Here is a 21,834-nt window from a genome sequence, read left to right on the forward strand (position 1 = left end):
ACAGTTTTGTATACCTCATTTTAATCCATAAGAAACGGACTTTCTTAAATCTTAAGTTCATAAAATTTATCAAATTTGCATATCATTACAATTTTGGTACAGAGTACATTTCTTGACACAATGTATTTTCCCTATTCACGCAAATAACTTTGTCAGTTTTCAAGCTACGACAGTTTCGTATACCTCATTTTAATCCATAAGAAACGCACTTTCTGTTGATATATCACTTATTCAAAAATCTTAAGTTCATAAAATTTATAAACTTTGCATATCATTACAATTTTGGCACAGAGTACATTTCTTAGTATATTTTTTTTCCTATTCACCCAATTAACTTTGTCAGTTTTCAAGCTACGACAGTTTCGTATACCTCATTTTAATCCATAAGAAACGCACTTTCTTTTGATATATTACTTATACAAATACCTTAAGTTCATAAAATTTACCAAATTGAACAATGAATTTTCCCTATTCACGCAAATAACTTTGTCAGTTTTCAAGCTACGACAGTTTCGTATACCTCATTTTAATCTATAAGAAACGCACTTTCTTTGAATATATCACTTATTAAAAAATCTTAAGTTCATAAAATTTTTCAAATTTGCATATCGTTATAATTTTGGTACAGAGTGCATTTCTTGGCACAATGTGTTTTCCCTATTCACGCAAATAACTTTGTGAGTTTTCAAGCTACAAAAGTTTCGTATACCTCGTTTTAAATAATAAGAAACGCACTTTCTTTTGATATATCATTTATACAAAAATCTTAAGTTCATAAAATTTGTCAAATTTGCATATCATTACAATTTTGGTACAGAGTGCATTTCTTAGTATATTGTATTTTCCCTATTCACGCAAATAACTTTGTCAGTTTTCGAGCTACGATAGCTTCGTATACCTCATTTTAATCCATAAGAAACGCAATTTCTTTTGATAGATTACTTATACAAAAATCTTTAGTTCATAAAATTTATCAAATTTGCATATCTTTACAATTTTGGTACAGAGTGCATTTCTTGGCACAATGAGTTTTCCCTATTCACGCAAATAACTATGTTAGTTTTCAAGCTACAAAAGTTTCGTATACCTCATTTTAATCCATAAGAAACGCACTTTCTTTTGATGTATCACTTATTCAAAAAACTTAAGTTCATAAAATTTATCAAATTTGCATTCATTACAATATTGGTACAGAGTGCATTTCTTAGCACAATGTATTTTCCCTATTCACGCAACTAACTTTGTCAGTTTTCAAGCTACGACAGTTTCATATACCTCATTTTAATCCATAAGAAACGCACTTTCTTTTGATATATCACTTATTCAAAAATCTTAAGTTCATAAAATTTATCAAATTTGCATATCATTACAATTTTGGTACAGAGTACATTTCTTACTATATTGTATTTTCCTTATTCACGCAAATAACTTTGTCAGTTTTCAAGCTACAACAGTGTCATATACCTCATTTTAATCCATAAGAAACGCACTTTCTTTGGATATATCACTTATTCAAAAATCTTAAGTTCATAAAATTTATCAAATTTTCCTATCATTACAATTTCGGTACAGAGTACATTTCTTTGCACAATGTATTTTCACTATTCACGCAAATAACTTTGTCAGTTTTCATTTTAATCCATAAGGAACGCACTTTTTTTTGATATATTAATTATAAAATAATCTTAAGTTCATAAAATTTGTCAAATTTGCATATCATTACAATTTTGGCACAGAGTACATTTCGAAGTATATAAGAAACGCACTTTCTTTTGATATATCACTTATTCAAAAAACTTAAGTTCATCAAATTTATCAAATTTGCATATCATTACAATTTTGGTACAGAGTGCATTTCTTGGTACAATGTATTTTCCCTATTCACGCAACTAACTTTGTCAGTTTTCAAGCTACGACAGTTTCATATACCTCATTTTAATCCATAAGAAACGCACTTTCTTTTGATATATCACTTATTCAAAAATCTTAAGTTCATAAAATTTATCAAATTTGCATATCATTACAATTTTGGTACAAAGTGCATTTCTTGCCAGAATATATTTTCCCTATTCACGCAAATAACTTTGACAGTTTTCAAACTACGACAGTTTCGTATACCTCATTTTAATCCATAAAAAACGCACTTACCTTTTGATATATTATTTATACAAGAATCTTAAATCCATAAAATTTATCAAATTTGCATATCATTACAATTTTGGTACAGAGCGCATTTCTTGCCACAATGTATTTTCCCTATTCACGCAAATAACTTTGTCAGTTTTCAAGCTACGACAGTTTTGTATACCTCATTTTAATCCATAAGAAACGGACTTTCTTAAATCTTAAGTTCATAAAATTTATCAAATTTGCATATCATTACAATTTTGGTACAGAGTACATTTCTTGACACAATGTATTTTCCCTATTCACGCAAATAACTTTGTCAGTTTTCAAGCTACGACAGTTTCGTATACCTCATTTTAATCCATAAGAAACGCACTTTCTTTTGATATATCACTTATTCAAAAATCTTAAGTTCATAAAATTTATAAACTTTGCATATCATTACAATTTTGGCACAGAGTACATTTCTTAGTATATTTTTTTTCCTATTCACCCAATTAACTTTGTCAGTTTTCAAGCTACGACAGTTTCGTATACCTCATTTTAATCCATAAGAAACGCACTTTCTTTTGATATATTACTTATACAAATACCTTAAGTTCATAAAATTTATAAAATTTGCATATCGTTACAATATTGGTACAGAGTGCATTTCTTAGCACAATGTATTTTCCCTATTCACGCAAATAACTTTGTCAGTTTTCAAGCTACGACAGTTTCGTATACCTCATTTTAATCCATAGGAAACGCAATTTCTTTTGATGTATCACTTATTCAAAAGTCTTAAGTTCATAAAATTTATAAAATTTGCATATCGTTACAATTTTGGTACAGAGTGCATTTCTTAGTATATTTCCCTATTCACACAAATAACTTTGTCAGTTTTCAAGCTACGACAGTTTCGTATACCTCATTTTAATCTATAAAAAAGGCACTTTCTTTGAATATATCACTTATTTAAAAATATTAAGTTCATAAAATTTATCAAATTTGCATATCTTTACAATTTTGGTACAGAGTGCATTTCTTGGCACAATGTGTTTTCCCTATTCACGCAAATAACTTTGTCAGTTTTCAAGCTACAACAGTTTCATATACCTCATTTTAATATATCACTTATTCAAAAATCTTAAGTTCATAAAATTTATCAAATTTACATATCTTTACAATTTTGGTACAGAGTGCATTTCTTGGCACAATGTGTTTTCCCTATTCACGCAAATAACTTTGTCAGTTTTCAAGCTACAAAAGTTTCGTATACCTCATTTTAAATAATAAGAAACGCACTTTCTTTGAATATATCACTTATTCAAAAATCTAAAGTTCATAAAATTTATCAAATTTGCATATCTTTACAAGTTTGGTACAGAGTGCATTTCTTGGCACAATGTGTTTTCCCTATTCACGCAAATAACTTTGTCAGTTTTCAAGCTACAAAAGTTTCGTATACCTCATTTTAATCCATAAGAAACGCACTTTCTTTTGATATATCACTTATTCAAAAAACTTAAGTTCATAAAATTTATCAAATTTGCATATCATTACAATTTTGGTACAGAGTGCATTTCTTGGCACAATGTATTTTCCCTATTCACGCAACTAACTTTGTCAGTTTTCGAGCTACGATAGCTTCGTATACCTCATTTTAATCCATAGGAAACGCAATTTCTTTTGATAGATTACTTATACAAAAATCTTTAGTTCATAAAATTTATCAAATTTGCATATCATTACAATTTTGGTACAGAGTGCATTTCTTAGTATATTTTTCTCTTTCCTATTCAAAAGAACTAGAACAGTTGCGAACGCATACGGACGTGTTTTATTGTCGCTTGTAATAATAGTGAATAATATTCGGTTAAAATTGCCTAAAAATTTATTTAAAAAAGCTAAACAGATTCTAAAGTGATCCAAAAACAATAGTGCTAAAAATTATTTAAAAAAATCCAGTAAAATATACTTTTATTTATAATAAACAATCAAAGTACTTATAACAATAAGAAAATCTTATAAAAAAAAAAGAATATAGCACAAAGCAAAATTAACAATGGTTTCATTACCAATCGTCATATATACTTGCAAACAGTGCTCAGAGCCATTGCCGAGTAATTTTGTTTATTGCCATAATTGCAACAACAAATACCATTTCAATCCATGCAGTCCCCTCTCAGAAGCCACTTATAATAGCATGACAGCAGAGCGAAAGTCAAATTGGAAATGTCATGTTTGTAAACCTCGCGCTAAAACAACAAATAACATTAGTTACGAATGTGTATTATACCAAGACAAATCGCAACAAAAGCAACAAAGAGAAATGGATGGTATTGAAAATGAGAACTCAAAACGTTTTAAAGAGGCAATTTCTTTAAATGAATTGCAATCAAGTATTTGTACCGTTCAAGCTGAGCTTAAGTCTGATGTTAACGAAGTAAAATCTGAAGTTGGTGGTGTCAAAAGCAATTTAATAGAGCTAAAAACTTCTGTGGATCAATTATCTCACAAAGTCACCCACTCTGACGATACATTTAAAGAGGAGATGAAAAACGCACTGTCGCAAATTACTTCAACTCTCTCAAATCTCTTGACGCAAATGGGAGAGATGAGAGAAGAAAACAAAGTAAATAAAAAAGAGATTAAGGAAATCGATACAAAAGTAAACCAAATGGCACAACAAATGTTAAATAAAAAAATTGAAATAAAGAACATACAAAACAAAGATATTCAACCGAACGATGTTGTAAAAACAATAGCAGGTTCAATAAATGTGAATATTAATGAATATGATATTAGTGATGCCTACCGTCTTAAAAATATCAAAGATAAAGTTATAGTAGAATTTACAACCTATAACAAAAAAAGGGAATTTATGGAGAAAATCAAACGCCATAGAATCGATGGTAACATTATTAATAATGATAATAATAACAGCTATATATACATAAATGATTGTCTAACTGCCCACAACAGGAAACTTCTTTGGCTTGCAAAAACTAAAGCCAAAGAAGCTAATTGGAAATACGTCTGGTCACGTAACGGATCCATATTTGCCAGAAAAACGGAAAATACTCCTGCAATCCTTATAAAAAACACTGCTGATATTGAATTGATCGCTTAGACCTGTTAATGTCATTAAACTTTTCCCCATAAAAAATCTTATAATACACCGATCATTAGACCCGTTAATGTCTTTAAACTTTTCCCCACAACTCCACTTTTCTCAAGTATTTATCGTTAGACCCGTTAATGTCTTTAAACTTTTCCTCACAATATAATTCCCAAATTATCATATTGTATTAAATAAAATAAACTATGAATTTCAAACAAGAAAAACACAATTATTTTAATCAAATCGAAAAAACATTTTTAAGTTATCCCCTTACTATTTTATATATGAACATACGCTCACTCCGCAAAAATTTTAACACCTTTCTTGCTACTATACACAATATTATAAACAATATAAAAATCATTGTACTTGTTGAAACAAACATAAACGATAATGAAACTGATTTTTACAAAATTAAAGGTTTCAATTCTCTCTTCATAAATCGAGATGGTGCTGGAGGGGGAATCGCGGTTTACACTAAAGAAGAATTATCAATTTCTACCAACAACATAAACACAATCTCATTTGAATTGCTAAATACTGAAATAATGATAAACAATAAACCCCTCACACTCCTATCTATCTACCGACCACCATCGTCCAATGTAAACACAATTTATCTCCGAGCTCGATGAAGTAATAAATAGTGTTAAAAGAAAACAAGAAGCAATTATCATTGGAGACATCAACATAGATATATTGAAAAATAATTTAACAACAAAAAAATATATGGATATTATGATGTCAAATGGTTTTGAGAGTGTAATAAATGAGAGTACACGTGAAGATGCACAAGCAGACACACTCACATGTATTGACCACTGCTTTGTGAGAAACAATAACAAATCAACTGGATATTCAGCAGTAATAACAACAGCAATTGCTGATCACTATTGTATTCTCTGTTGTGTAGATGATAATGAAAGAGAACGTGATAATGTAAACAATCAGAGATCGCCAGCCTGTTTTGCTGCTCCCCAGGGAGTCCCAAACCTCTTTTGTAATAAATCATTAAATAATAAAAAAGTAAATAGTTTAATACAAGAAACAAATTGGTTCAGTTTAATCAATAACAGCGACAATGTTAACGATTTGTTTAGTAATTTCAATGCCAAATTTAATGATATATATAAAAAATCTATGATAGAAAAACGAGAAAAAAATAGAAAGAACAATCCGTGGATAAACAATGAGCTAATATTATGTTGTGAAAAAAGGGATAAACTTTATAGAAGTGGCTAAATAATAAGAAAAACAAGGATTATGAAAAAGAATACAAAACATTTAGAAATTCTTTAAATAAAAAAATAAACTTTACTAAAAATAATTATTATAGAAAAAAGTTTATCGAAAATAGATGCGATATGAGAAAAACGTGGCAACTTATAAATGAAATAAACGGCAAAAGAGTAATAAATTTAGACGAAACCATAATAAAAAATTTCAAAAATGAATCACTTCCAGATATTTTAAATAACTTTGCTACCAATCTAAAACAAAATGTTGAAAAGATTATACACACATGTGATAAAAAAACTCTAATTTATAATGAAAAAACTATTTGTAACTCCATTTTTGTTGAGAACACTAACGAATTGGAAGTATTTAATATATTAAAGACTCTGAACTCAAACAAAAGTGCGGGTATCGATGGCATTAGACCATGTGACATCAAAAATAATGCGAGTTCATTAACTACAATAATAACTCATATAATTAACATGATTATAACTCAATCTGATGTTCCTGATCTATTTAAAATATCTATTGTTCGTCCAATATATAAGAATGGCACAAAAAACGACTACAATAATTATAGGCCTATATCAATTCTACCAATCATAGAGAAAATTATGGAAGAAGTGATCGTACGAAGACTGTCAAATTTTATTGAACGCTACAAAATCATCAACGAAAACCAATATGGATTTCAAAAAAAAAAAAGTATTAATAAATTGCTTGGAAACTTTTCAAACCATATCAACTCTTGTTTAAGCAAAAATCTTCATTGCTTAGCGCTTTTTGTTGACTTCAGCAAAGCATTCGATACCTTGAACCACAATAAACTCATAAACACGCTGGATAGAATTGGAATAAGAGGTAACTGTCTAAATTTCTTTAAAGGATATTTAAAATGCAGGAAATTTAGAGTAAAAGTAGGCGATAATATGAGTACCGAAGTCGACGTTAATCATGGCGTCCCCCAAGGGTCAAAATTGGGTCCATTGCTATATCTAATATATGCAAACGACTTAATTAGCATCATAAGAAATAGCAAAACATATGCTTACGCTGACGATACCGCCATTATTGTATCAAATAAAGATATTAACACAGCAACCAAAATAATGCAAAACGAACTTAATATTGCAACGAAATGGTGCCATGATAATGGACTAATAATTAATGCCAGCAAAACGAAAATTATGCACATTAAACCACGCCATTTCAGGTACACAAATATAACCTTAAAGTTCCACAATATCGATTGTATCCATAATGAAAACTTACACGATAACGACAACTGCACAACACAAATCGAGTTAGTAAATACCTACAAATACTTGGGTGTGTATGTGGATCACAACTTTAAATGGCGTACCCACATTGAAGAAGTTCAAAAACAAATGCGTAAATCAGCTGTTATGCTATATCATCTTAGCAACTCAGCTACTTACAGCGTACTAAGACAGGCATATTTCTCGCTGACAGAATCATATATAAGACATGGTATCACAGCATGGGGCAGTTCAAACTATTGCAACGTTCTTCAACATTCCCAAAATAGAATACTGAAAATACTACTGGAAAACTATAGAAAATCCACAAAATATAATAACACCAACAATAGCATAAACCGCAATAGAGCCATTATAAATACAAACAACAATGGTAATGATGGCTCAATTACAAACAACAACTCAAACACAAATAATATCATTACTATAAACAACATCTCAAACATTTACGATGACACCACAATAAACTACAACCTTAGCACAAACAATATAAGCATATTCAACAGAAACATCAATACAAACAACAATTACACCAACGTTAACATCAATAATAACACATCCATAAACAATAACACACACAACAACATAAACATCATCAGTGCACACAATATCAGAGCTGATAGAAGAAACATCAATATAAACAATTACAACAATACCACAAATAACAACATTAACAGCACGAACAACAATAATAATATCAGCACAAACATCAATAACAACAGAAACAACATAATCAACACTGCAGAATTCCAAATTCGGTATAAAGAGATTGCCAAACAACTATGTATATTAAACATCAAAAGTATATATGAAATCACATTGATCAACAACTTTGAACACGATAACAGATATCTACAAAAAAACCATCAGTACAATACCAGATTACGTGCGGAAGGAAGATATAAACCTGATAAGTATAAAAACAATTATGGAAAAGCCAAAATAGAAGTTCAATTGCCTAAAATGCTAAATAATTTGCCAACAAATATATTAAATATTAGAAATAATTTCAAGAAAAAGAAAGATCTAAAAAATTTTTATATACGTTCGCAACATTAACTTTATAGTAATGTATTTATAATAGAATTTTCTGACCTACAGACAAGCCATAAATGGCTTCGTGGGTCCTTAATCTATTTAAGATCAATATTTAAACATATAATGAAATGTAATAAGTAAATGAAATGTAATTAATTAATCACAATTTAATAAAATAAAAATGAAAAAATTAAAAAAAAAAAAAAAAAAAAAAAAAAATCAAATAACTTTGCCAGTTTTCAAGCTAAGACAGTTTCGTATACCTCATTTTAATCCATAAGAAACGCACTTTCTTTTGATATATCACTTATTTAAAAATCTTAAGTTCATAAAATTTATAAACTTTGCATATCATTACAATTTTGGCACAGAGTACATTTCTTAGTATATTTTTCTTTTTCCTATTCACGCAAATAACTTTGTCAGTTTTCAAGTTACGACAGTTTCGTATAACTCATTTTAATCCATAAGAAACGCACTTTCTTTTGATATATCACTTATTCAAAAATCTTAAGTTCATAAAATTTATAAACTTTGCATATCATTACAATTTTGGCACAGAGTACATTTCTTAGTATATTTTTTTTCTATTCACCCAACTAACTTTGTCAGTTTTCAAGCTACGACAGTTTCGTATATCTCATTTTAATCCATAAGAAACGCACTTTCTTTTGATATATTACTTATACAAATACCTTAAGTTCATAAAATTTACCAAATTTGCATATCATTACAATTTTGGTACAGAGTGCATTTCTTATCACAATGTATTTTCCCTATTCACGCAAATAACTTTGTCAGTTTTCAAGCTACGACAGTTTCGTATACCTCATTTTAATCCATAGGAAACGCACTTTATTCTGATGTATCACTTATTCAAAAGTCTTAAGTTCATAAAATTTATAAACTTTGCATATCATTACAATTTTGGTACAGAGTGCATTTCTTGCCACAATGTATTTTCCCTATTCACGCAAATAACTTTGTCAGTTTTCAAGCTACGACAGTTTCGTATACCTCATTTTAATCTATAAGAGACGCACTTTCTTTGAATATATCACTTATTCAAAAATCTTAAGTTCATAAAATTTTTCAAATTTGCATATCTTTACAATTTTGGTACAGAGTGCATTTCTTGGCGCAATGTGTTTTCCCTATTCACGCAAATAACATTGTCAGTTTTCAAGCTACAAAAGTTTCGTATACCTCATTTTAAATAATAAGAAACGCACTTTCTTTTGATATATCATTTATGCAAAAATCTTAAGTTCATAAAATTTGTCAAATTTGCATATCATTACAATTTTGGTACAGAGTGCATTTCTTAGTATATTGTATTTTCCCTATTCACGCAAATAACTTTGTCAGTTTTCAAGCTACGACAGGTTTGTATACCTCATTTTAATCCATAAGAAACGCACTTTATTCTGATATATCACTTATTCAAAAATCTTAAGTTCATAAAATTTTTAAACTATGCATATCATTACAATTTTGGCACAGAGTACATTTCGTAGTATATTTTTCTTTTTCCTATTCACGCAAATAACTTTGCCAGTTTTTAAGCTACGACAGTTTCGTATACCTCATTTTAATCCATAAGAAACGCACTTCATTCTGATATATCACTTATTCAAAAATCTTAAGTTCATAAAATTTATAAACTTTGCATATCATTACAATTTTGGCACAGAGTACATTTCGTAGTATATTTTTCTTTTTCCTATTCAATCAAATAACTTTCTCAGTTTTCAAGCTAAGACAGTTTCATATACCTCATTTTAATCCATAAGAAACGCACTTTCTTTTGATATATTACTTATACAAATACCTTAAGTTCATAAAATTTACCAAATTTGCATATCAATACAATTTTGGTACAGAGTGCATTTCTTGGCACAATGTATTTTCCCTATTCACGCAAATAACTTTGTCAGTTTTCAAGCTACGACAGTTTCGTATACCTCATTTTAATCCATAGGAAACGCACTTTATTCTGATATATCACTTATTCAAAAGTCTTAAGTTCATAAAATTTATAAACTTTGCATATCATTACAATTTTGGTACAGAGTGCATTTCTTGCCACAATGTATTTTCCCTATTCACGCAAATAACTTTGTCAGTTTTCAAGCTACGACAGTTTCGTATACCTCATTTTAATCTATAAGAAACGCACTTTCTTTGAATATATCACTTATTCAAAAATCTTAAGTTCATAAAATTTTTCAAATTTGCATATCTTTACAATTTTGGTACAGAGTGCATTTCTTGGCGCAATGTGTTTTCCCTATTCACACAAATAACATTGTCAGTTTTCAAGCTACAAAAGTTTCGTATACCTCATTTTAAATAATAAGAAACGCACTTTCTTTTGATATATCATTTATACAATAATCTTAAGTTCATAAAATTTGTCAAATTTGCATATCATTACAATTTTGGTACAGAGTGCATTTCTTAGTATATTGTATTTTCCCTATTCACGCAAATAACTTTGTCAGTTTTCGAGCTATGATAGCTTCGTATACCTCATTTTAATCCATAAGAAACGCAATTTCTTTTGATAGATTACTTATACAAAAATCTTTAGTTCATAAAATTTATCAAATTTGCATATCATTACAATTTTGGTACAGAGTGCATTTCTTAGTATATTGTATTTTCCCTATTCACACAAATAACTTTGTCAGTTTTCAGGCTACGACAGTTTCGTATACCTCATTTTAATCTATAAGAAACGCACTTTCTTTGAATATATCACTTATTCAAAAATCTTAAGTTCATAAAATTTATCAAATTTGCATATCTTTACAATTTTGGTACAGAGTGCATTTCTTGGCACAATGTGTTTTCCCTATTCACGCAAATAACTTTGTTAGTTTTCAAGCTACAAAAGTTTCGTATACCTCATTTTAATCCATAAGAAACGCACTTTCTTTTGATATATCACTTATTCAAAAAATTTTAGTTCACAAAATTTATCAAATTTGCATTTCATTACAATATTGGTACAGAGTGCATTTCTTAGCACAATGTATTTTCCCTATTCACGCAACTAACTTTGTCAGTTTTCAAGCTACGACAGTTTCATATACCTCTTTTTAATCCATAAGAAACGCACTTCCTATTGATATATCACTTATTCAAAAATCTTAAGTTCATAAAATTTATCAAATTTGCATATCATTACAATTTTGGTACAAAGTGCATTTCTTGCCAGAATATATTTTCCCTATTCACTCAAATAACTTTGACAGTTTTCAAGCTACGACAGTTTCGTATATCTGATTTTAATCCATAAAAAACGCACTTACCTTTTGATATATTATTTATACAAGAATCTTAAGTCCATAAAATTTATCAAATTTGCATATCATTACAATTTTGGTACAGAGTGCATTTCTTGCCACAATGTGTTTTCAAGCTACAACAGTTTTGTATACCTCATTTTAATCCATAAGAAACGCAATTTCTTTTGATATATCACTTATTCAAAAATCTTAAGTTCATAAAATTTGTCAAATTTGCATATCATTACAATTTTGGTACAGAGTACCTTTCTTACTATATTGTATTTTCCTTATTCACGCAAATAACTTTGTCAGTTTTCAAGCTACGACAGTGTCATATACCTCATTTTAATCCATAAGAAACGCACTTTCTTTGGATATATCACTTATTCAAAAATCTTAAGTTCATAAAATTTATCAAATTTTCCTATCATTACAATTTCGGTACAGAGTACATCTCTTTGCACAATGTATTTCACTATTCACGCAAATAACTTTGTCAGTTTTCAAGCTACGACAGTTTCGTGTACCTCATTTTAATCCACAAGAAACGCACTTTCTTTTGATATATCACTTATTCAAAAATCTTAAGTTCATAAAATTTATCAAATTTGCATATCATTACAATTTTGGTACAAAGTGCATTTCTTGCCAGAATATATTTTCCCTGTTCACGCAAATAACTTTGACAGTTTTCAAGCTACGACAGTTTCGTATATCTCATTTTAATCTATAAAAAACGCACTTACCTTTTGATATATTATTTATGCAAGAATCTTAAGTCCATAAAATTTATCAAATTTGCATATCATTACAATTTTGGTACAGAGTGCATTTCTTAGTATATTGTATTTTCCCTATTCACGCAAATAACTTTGTCAGTTTTCGAGCTACGATAGCTTCGTATACCTCATTTTAATCCATAAGAAACGCAATTTCTTTTGATAGATTACTTATACAAAAATCTTTAGTTCAGAAAATTTATCAAATTTGCATATCATTACAATTTTGGTACAGAGTGCATTTATTAGTATATTGTATTTTCCCTATTCACACAAATAACTTTGTCAGTTTTCAAGCTACGACAGTTTCGTATATCTCATTTTAATCCATAAGAAACGCACTTTCTTTGAATATATCACTTATTCAAAAATCTTAATTTCATAAAATTTATAAAATTTGCATATCTTTACAATTTTGGTACAGAGTACATTTCTTACGCACTTTCTTTGGATATATCACTTATTCAAAAATCTTAAGTTCATAAAATTTATCAAATTTTCCTATCATTACAATTTTGGTATAGAGTACATTTCTTTGCACAATGTATTTTCCCTATTCACGCAACTAACTTTGACAGTTTTCAAGCTACGACAGTTTCGTGTACCTCATTTTAATCCACAAGAAACGCACTTTCTTTTGATATATCACTTATTCAAAAATCTTAAGTTCATAAAATTTATCAAATTTGCATATCATTACAATTTTGGTACAAAGTGCATTTCTTGCCAGAATATATTTTCCCTGTTCACGCAAATAACTTTGACAGTTTTCAAGCTACGACAGTTTCGTATATCTCATTTTAATCTATAAAAAACGCACTTACCTTTTGATATATTATTTATACAAGAATCTTAAGTCCATAAAATTTATCAAATTTGCATATCATTACAATTTTGGTACAGAGTGCATTTCTTAGTATATTGTATTTTCCCTATTCACGCAAATAACTTTGTCAGTTTTCGAGCTACGATAGCTTCGTATACCTCATTTTAATCCATAAGAAACGCAATTTCTTTTGATAGATTACTTATACAAAAATCTTTAGTTCATAAAATTTATCAAATTTGCATATCATTACAATTTTGGTACAGAGTGCATTTATTAGTATATTGTATTTTCCCTATTCACACAAATAACTTTGTCAGTTTTCAAGCTACGACAGTTTCGTATATCTCATTTTAATCCATAAGAAACGCACTTTCTTTGAATATATCACTTATTCAAAAATCTTAATTTCATAAAATTTATAAAATTTGCATATCATTAATATTTTGGTACAGAGTACATTTCTTACTATATTGTATTTTCCTTATTCACGCAAATAACTTTGTCAGTTTTCAAGCTACGACAGTGTCATATACCTCATTTTAATCCATAAGAAACGCACTTTCTTTGGATATATCACTTATTCAAAAATCTTAAGTTCATAAAATTTATCAAATTTTCCTATCATTACAATTTCGGTACAGAGTACATCTCTTTGCACAATGTATTTTCACTATTCACGCAAATAACTTTGTCAGTTTTCAAGCTACGACAGTTTCGTGTACCTCATTTTAATCCACAAGAAACGCACTTTCTTTTGATATATCACTTATTCAAAAATCTTAAGTTCATAAAATTTATCAAATTTGCATATCATTACAATTTTGGTACAAAGTGCATTTCTTGCCAGAATATATTTTCCCTGTTCACGCAAATAACTTTGACAGTTTTCAAGCTACGACAGTTTCGTATATCTCATTTTAATCTATAAAAAACGCACTTACCTTTTGATATATTATTTATGCAAGAATCTTAAGTCCATAAAATTTATCAAATTTGCATATCATTACAATTTTGGTACAGAGTGCATTTCTTAGTATATTGTATTTTCCCTATTCACGCAAATAACTTTGTCAGTTTTCGAGCTACGATAGCTTCGTATACCTCATTTTAATCCATAAGAAACGCAATTTCTTTTGATAGATTACTTATACAAAAATCTTTAGTTCAGAAAATTTATCAAATTTGCATATAATTACAATTTTGGTACAGAGTGCATTTATTAGTATATTGTATTTTCCCTATTCACACAAATAACTTTGTCAGTTTTCAAGCTACGACAGTTTCGTATATCTCATTTTAATCCATAAGAAACGCACTTTCTTTGAATATATCACTTATTCAAAAATCTTAATTTCATAAAATTTATAAAATTTGCATATCTTTACAATTTTGGTACAGAGTACATTTCTTACGCACTTTCTTTGGATATATCACTTATTCAAAAATCTTAAGTTCATAAAATTTATCAAATTTTCCTATCATTACAATTTTGGTACAGAGTACATTTCTTTGCACAATGTATTTTCCCTATTCACGCAACTAACTTTGACAGTTTTCAAGCTACGACAGTTTCGTGTACCTCATTTTAATCCACAAGAAACGCACTTTCTTTTGATATATCACTTATTCAAAAATCTTAAGTTCATAAAATTTATCAAATTTGCATATCATTACAATTTTGGTACAAAGTGCATTTCTTGCCAGAATATATTTTCCCTGTTCACGCAAATAACTTTGACAGTTTTCAAGCTACGACAGTTTCGTATATCTCATTTTAATCTATAAAAAACGCACTTACCTTTTGATATATTATTTATACAAGAATCTTAAGTCCATAAAATTTATCAAATTTGCATATCATTACAATTTTGGTACAGAGTGCATTTCTTAGTATATTGTATTTTCCCTATTCACGCAAATAACTTTGTCAGTTTTCGAGCTACGATAGCTTCGTATACCTCATTTTAATCCATAAGAAACGCAATTTCTTTTGATAGATTACTTATACAAAAATCTTTAGTTCATAAAATTTATCAAATTTGCATATCATTACAATTTTGGTACAGAGTGCATTTATTAGTATATTGTATTTTCCCTATTCACACAAATAACTTTGTCAGTTTTCAAGCTACGACAGTTTCGTATATCTCATTTTAATCCATAAGAAACGCACTTTCTTTGAATATATCACTTATTCAAAAATCTTAATTTCATAAAATTTATAAAATTTGCATATCATTAATATTTTGGTACAGAGTACATTTCTTACTATATTGTATTTTCCTTATTCACGCAAATAACTTTGTCAGTTTTCAAGCTACGACAGTGTCATATACCTCATTTTAATCCATAAGAAACGCACTTTCTTTGGATATATCACTTATTCAAAAATCTTAAGTTCATAAAATTTATCAAATTTTCCTATCATTACAATTTCGGTACAGAGTACATCTCTTTGCACAATGTATTTTCACTATTCACGCAAATAACTTTGTCAGTTTTCAAGCTACGACAGTTTCGTGTACCTCATTTTAATCCACAAGAAACGCACTTTCTTTTGATATATCACTTATTCAAAAATCTTAAGTTCATAAAATTTATCAAATTTGCATATCATTACAATTTTGGTACAAAGTGCATTTCTTGCCAGAATATATTTTCCCTGTTCACGCAAATAACTTTGACAGTTTTCAAGCTACGACAGTTTCGTATATCTCATTTTAATCTATAAAAAACGCACTTACCTTTTGATATATTATTTATGCAAGAATCTTAAGTCCATAAAATTTATCAAATTTGCATATCATTACAATTTTGGTACAGAGTGCATTTCTTAGTATATTGTATTTTCCCTATTCACGCAAATAACTTTGTCAGTTTTCGAGCTACGATAGCTTCGTATACCTCATTTTAATCCATAAGAAACGCAATTTCTTTTGATAGATTACTTATACAAAAATCTTTAGTTCAGAAAATTTATCAAATTTGCATATAATTACAATTTTGGTACAGAGTGCATTTATTAGTATATTGTATTTTCCCTATTCACACAAATAACTTTGTCAGTTTTCAAGCTACGACAGTTTCGTATATCTCATTTTAATCCATAAGAAACGCACTTTCTTTGAATATATCACTTATTCAAAAATCTTAATTTCATAAAATTTATAAAATTTGCATATCTTTACAATTTTGGTACAGAGTACATTTCTTACGCACTTTCTTTGGATATATCACTTATTCAAAAATCTTAAGTTCATAAAATTTATCAAATTTTCCTATCATTACAATTTTGGTACAGAGTACATTTCTTTGCACAATGTATTTTCCCTATTCACGCAACTAACTTTGACAGTTTTCAAGCTACGACAGTTTCGTGTACCTCATTTTAATCCACAAGAAACGCACTTTCTTTTGATATATCACTTATTCAAAAATCTTAAGTTCATAAAATTTATCAAATTTGCATATCATTACAATTTTGGTACAAAGTGCATTTCTTGCCAGAATATATTTTCCCTGTTCACGCAAATAACTTTGACAGTTTTCAAGCTACGACAGTTTCGTATATCTCATTTTAATCTATAAAAAACGCACTTACCTTTTGATATATTATTTATACAAGAATCTTAAGTCCATAAAATTTATCAAATTTGCATATCATTACAATTTTGGTACAGAGTGCATTTCTTAGTATATTGTATTTTCCCTATTCACGCAAATAACTTTGTCAGTTTTCGAGCTACGATAGCTTCGTATACCTCATTTTAATCCATAAGAAACGCAATTTCTTTTGATAGATTACTTATACAAAAATCTTTAGTTCATAAAATTTATCAAATTTGCATATCATTACAATTTTGGTACAGAGTGCATTTATTAGTATATTGTATTTTCCCTATTCACACAAATAACTTTGTCAGTTTTCAAGCTACGACAGTTTCGTATATCTCATTTTAATCCATAAGAAACGCACTTTCTTTGAATATATCACTTATTCAAAAATCTTAATTTCATAAAATTTATAAAATTTGCATATCATTAATATTTTGGTACAGAGTACATTTCTTACTATATTGTATTTTCCTTATTCACGCAAATAACTTTGCCAGTTTTCAAGCTACGACAGTGTCATATACCTCATTTTAATCCATAAGAAACGCACTTTCTTTGGATATATCACTTATTCAAAAATCTTAAGTTCATAAAATTTATCAAATTTTCCTATCATTACAATTTCGGTACAGAGTACATTTCTTTGCACAATGTATTTTCACTATTCACGCAAATAACTTTGTCAGTTTTCAAGCTACGACAGTTTCGTGTACCTCATTTTAATCCATAAGGAACGCACTTTTTTTGATATATTAATTATAAAATAATCTTAAGTTCATAAAATTTGTCAAATTTGCATATCATTACAATTTTGGCACAGAGTACATTTCGAAGTATATAAGAAACGCACTTTCTTTTGATATATCACTTATTCAAAAAACTTAAGTTCATAAAATTTATCAAATTTGCATATCATTACAATTTTGGTACAGAGTGCATTTCTTCGCACAATGTATTTTCCCTATTCACGCAACTAACTTTGACAGTTTTCAAGCTACGACAGTTTCGTATACCTCATTTTAATCCATAAAAAACGCACTTACCTTTTGATATATTATTTATACAAGAATCTTAAGTCCATAAAATTTATCAAATTTGCATATCATTACAATTTTGGTACAGAGTGCATTTCTTGGCACAATGTATTTTCCCTATTCACGCAACTAACTTTGACAGTTTTCAAGCTACGACAGTTTCTTATACCTCATTTTAATCCATAGGAAACGCACTTTCTTTTGATATATCACTTATTCAAAAAACTTAAGTTCATAAAATTTATCAAATTTGCATATCATTACAATTTTGGTACAGAGTGCATTTCTTTGCACAATGTGTTTTCCCTATTCACGCAAACAACTTTGTCAGTTTTCAAGCTACGACAGTTTCATATACCTCATTTTAATCCATAAGAAACCCACTTTCTTTTGATATATCACTTATTCAAAAATCTTAAGTTCATAAAATTTATCAAATTTGCATATCATTACAATTTTGGTACAAAGTGCATTTCTTGCCAGAATATATTTTCCCTATTCACGCAAATAACTTTGACAGTTTTCAAGCTACGACAGTTTCGTATACCTCATTTTAATCCATAAAAAACGCACTTGCCTTTTGATATATTATTTATACAAGAATCTTAAGTCCATAAAATTTATCAAATTTGCATATCATTACAATTTTGGTACAGAGTGCATTTCTTGCCACAATGTATTTTCCCTATTCACGCAAATAACTTTGTCAGTTTTCAAGCTACGACAGTTTCGTATACCTCATTTTAATCCATAGGAAACGCACTTTCTTTTGATGTATCACTTATTCAAAAGTCTTAAGTTCATAAAATTTATAAAATTTGCATATCGTTACAATTTTGGTACAGAGTGCATTTCTTAGTATATTGTATTTTCCCTATTCACACAAATAACTTTGTCAGTTTTCAAGCTACGACAGTTTCGTATACCTCATTTTAATCTATAAGAAACGCACTTTCTTTGAATATGTCACTTATTCAAAAATATTAAGTTCATAAAATTTATCAAATTTGCATATCTTTACAATTTTGGTACAGAGTGCATTTCTTGGCACAATGTGTTTTCCCTATTCACACAAATAACTTTGTCAGTTTTCAAGCTACAAAAGTTTCGTATACCTCATTTTAATCCATAAAAAACGCACTTAGCTTTTGATATATTATTTATGCAAGAATCTTAAGTCCATAAAATTTATCAAATTTGCATATCATTACAATTTTGGTACAGAGTGCATTTCTTGCCACAATGTATTTTCCCTATTCACGCAAATAACTTTGTCAGTTCTCAAGCTACGACAGGTTTGTATACCTCATTTTAATCCATAAGAAACTCACTTTATTCTGATATATCACTTATTCAAAAATCTTAAGTTCATAAAATTTATAAACTTTGCATATCATTACAATTTTGGCACAGAGTACATTTCGTAGTATATTTTTCTTTTTCCTATTCACGCAAATAACTTTGTCAGTTTTCGAGCTACGACAATTTCGTATACCTCATTTTAATCCATAAGAAACGCACTTTATTTTGATATATCACTTATTCAAAAATCTCAAGTTCATAAAATTTATAAACTTTGCATATCATTACAATTTTGGCACAGAGTACATTTCGTAGTATATTTTTCTTTTTCCTATTCAATCAAATAACTTTCTCAGTTTTCAAGCTAAGACAGTTTCGTATACCTCATTTTAATCCATAATAAACGCACTTTCTTTTGATATATTACTTATACAAATACCTTAAGTTCATAAAATTTACCAAATTTGCATATCATTACAATTTTGGTACAGAGTGCATTTCTTGGCACAATATATTTTCCCTATTCACGCAAATAACTTTGTCAGTTTTCAAGCTACGACAGTTTCGTATACCTCATTTTAATCCGTAGGAAACACACTTTATTTTGATGTATCACTTATTCAAAAGTCTTAAGTTCATAAAATTTATAAACTTTGCATATCATTACAATTTTGGTACAGAGTGCATTTCTTGCCACAATGTATTTTCCCTATTCACGCAAATAACTTTGTCAGTTTTCAAGCTACGACAGTTTCATATACCTCATTTTAATCTATAAGAAACGCACTTACTTTGAATATATCACTTATTCAAAAATGTTAAGTACATAAAATTTATAAACTTTGCAGATCATTACAATTTTGGAACAGAGTACATTTCGTAGTATATTTTTCTTTTTCCTATTCACGCAAATAACTTTGTCAGTTTTCAAGCTACGACAGTTTCGTATACCTCATTTTAATCCATAAGAAACGCACTTTCTTTTGATATATCATTTATACAAAAATCTTAAGTTCATAAAATTTGTCAAATTTGCATATCATTACAATTTTGGTACAGAGTGCATTTCTTAGTATATTGTATTTTCCCTATTCACGCAAATAACTTTGTCAGATTTCGAGCTATGATAGCTTCATATACCTCATTTTAATCCATAAGAAACGCAATTTCTTTTGATAGATTACTTATACAAAAATCTTTAGTTCATAAAATTTATCAAAGTGCATTTCTTGCCAGAATATATTTTCCCTATTCACGCAAATAACTTTGACAGTTTTCAAGCTACGACAGTTTCGTATATCTCATTTTAATCCATAAAAAACGCACTTACCTTTTGATATATTATTTATACAAGAATCCTAAGTCCATAAAATCTATCAAATTTGCATATCATTACAATTTTGGTACAGAGTGCATTTCTTAGCACAATGTATTTTCCCTATTCACGCAACTAACTTTGTCAGTTTTCAAGCTACGACAGTTTCATATACCTCATTTTAATCCATAAGAAACGCAATTTCTTTTGATAGATTACTTATACAAAAATCTTTAGTTCATAAAATTTATCAAAGTGCATTTCTTGCCAGAATATATTTTCCCTATTCACGCAAATAACTTTGTCAGTTTTCGAGCTACGATAGCTTCGTATACCTCATTTTAATCCATAAGAAATGCAATTTCTTTTGATAGATTACTTATACAAAAATCTTTAGTTCATAAAATTTATCAAGTTTGCATATCATTACAATTTTGGTACAGAGTGCATTTATTAGTATATTGTATTTTCGCTATTCACACAAATAACTTTGTCAGTTTTTAGCTACGAAAGTTTCGTATATCTCATTTTAATCCATAAGAAACCCACTTTCTTTGAATATATCACTTATTCAAAAATCTTAAGTTCATAAAATTTATCAAATTTGCATATCTTTACAATTTTGGTACAGAGTGTATTTCTTGGCACAATGTGTTTTTCCTATTCACGCAAATAACTTTGTTAGTTTTCAAGCTACAAAAGTTTCGTATACCTCATTTTAATCCATAAGAAACGCACTACCTTTTGATATATCACTTATACAAATATCTTAAGTTCATAAAATTTACCAAATTTGCATATCATTACAATTTCGGTACAGAGTGCATTTCTTGTCAAACTGATAAACTTTGCATATCATAACAATTTTGGCACA

General features: G+C 28.5%; 1 protein-coding gene across 1 annotated transcript; it reads left to right on the forward strand.

The window, feature by feature from the left end:
* The first annotated feature begins 4,315 nt into the window (after window positions 1-4,315).
* On the forward strand, window positions 4,316-5,242 carry LOC119613305. Its single transcript, XM_037969313.1, has one exon. It carries the CDS (start codon window positions 4,316-4,318, stop codon window positions 5,240-5,242), a length of 927 nt encoding a protein of 308 aa, XP_037825241.1.
* The last annotated feature ends 16,592 nt before the right edge of the window (window positions 5,243-21,834 follow it).

Source organism: Lucilia sericata, unplaced genomic scaffold (assembly GCF_015586225.1).
Source record: "Lucilia sericata isolate MDLA Ls3-8-SP2 unplaced genomic scaffold, ASM1558622v1 Contig002051F_arrow, whole genome shotgun sequence".
Lineage (NCBI taxonomy): Eukaryota > Metazoa > Arthropoda > Insecta > Diptera > Calliphoridae > Lucilia > Lucilia sericata.

Coding starts and splice junctions, on each gene's coding strand:
- LOC119613305 (XM_037969313.1), top strand. CDS start 4,316: ATGACAGCAGAGCGAAAGTCAAATTGGAAATGTCATGTTTGTAAACCT.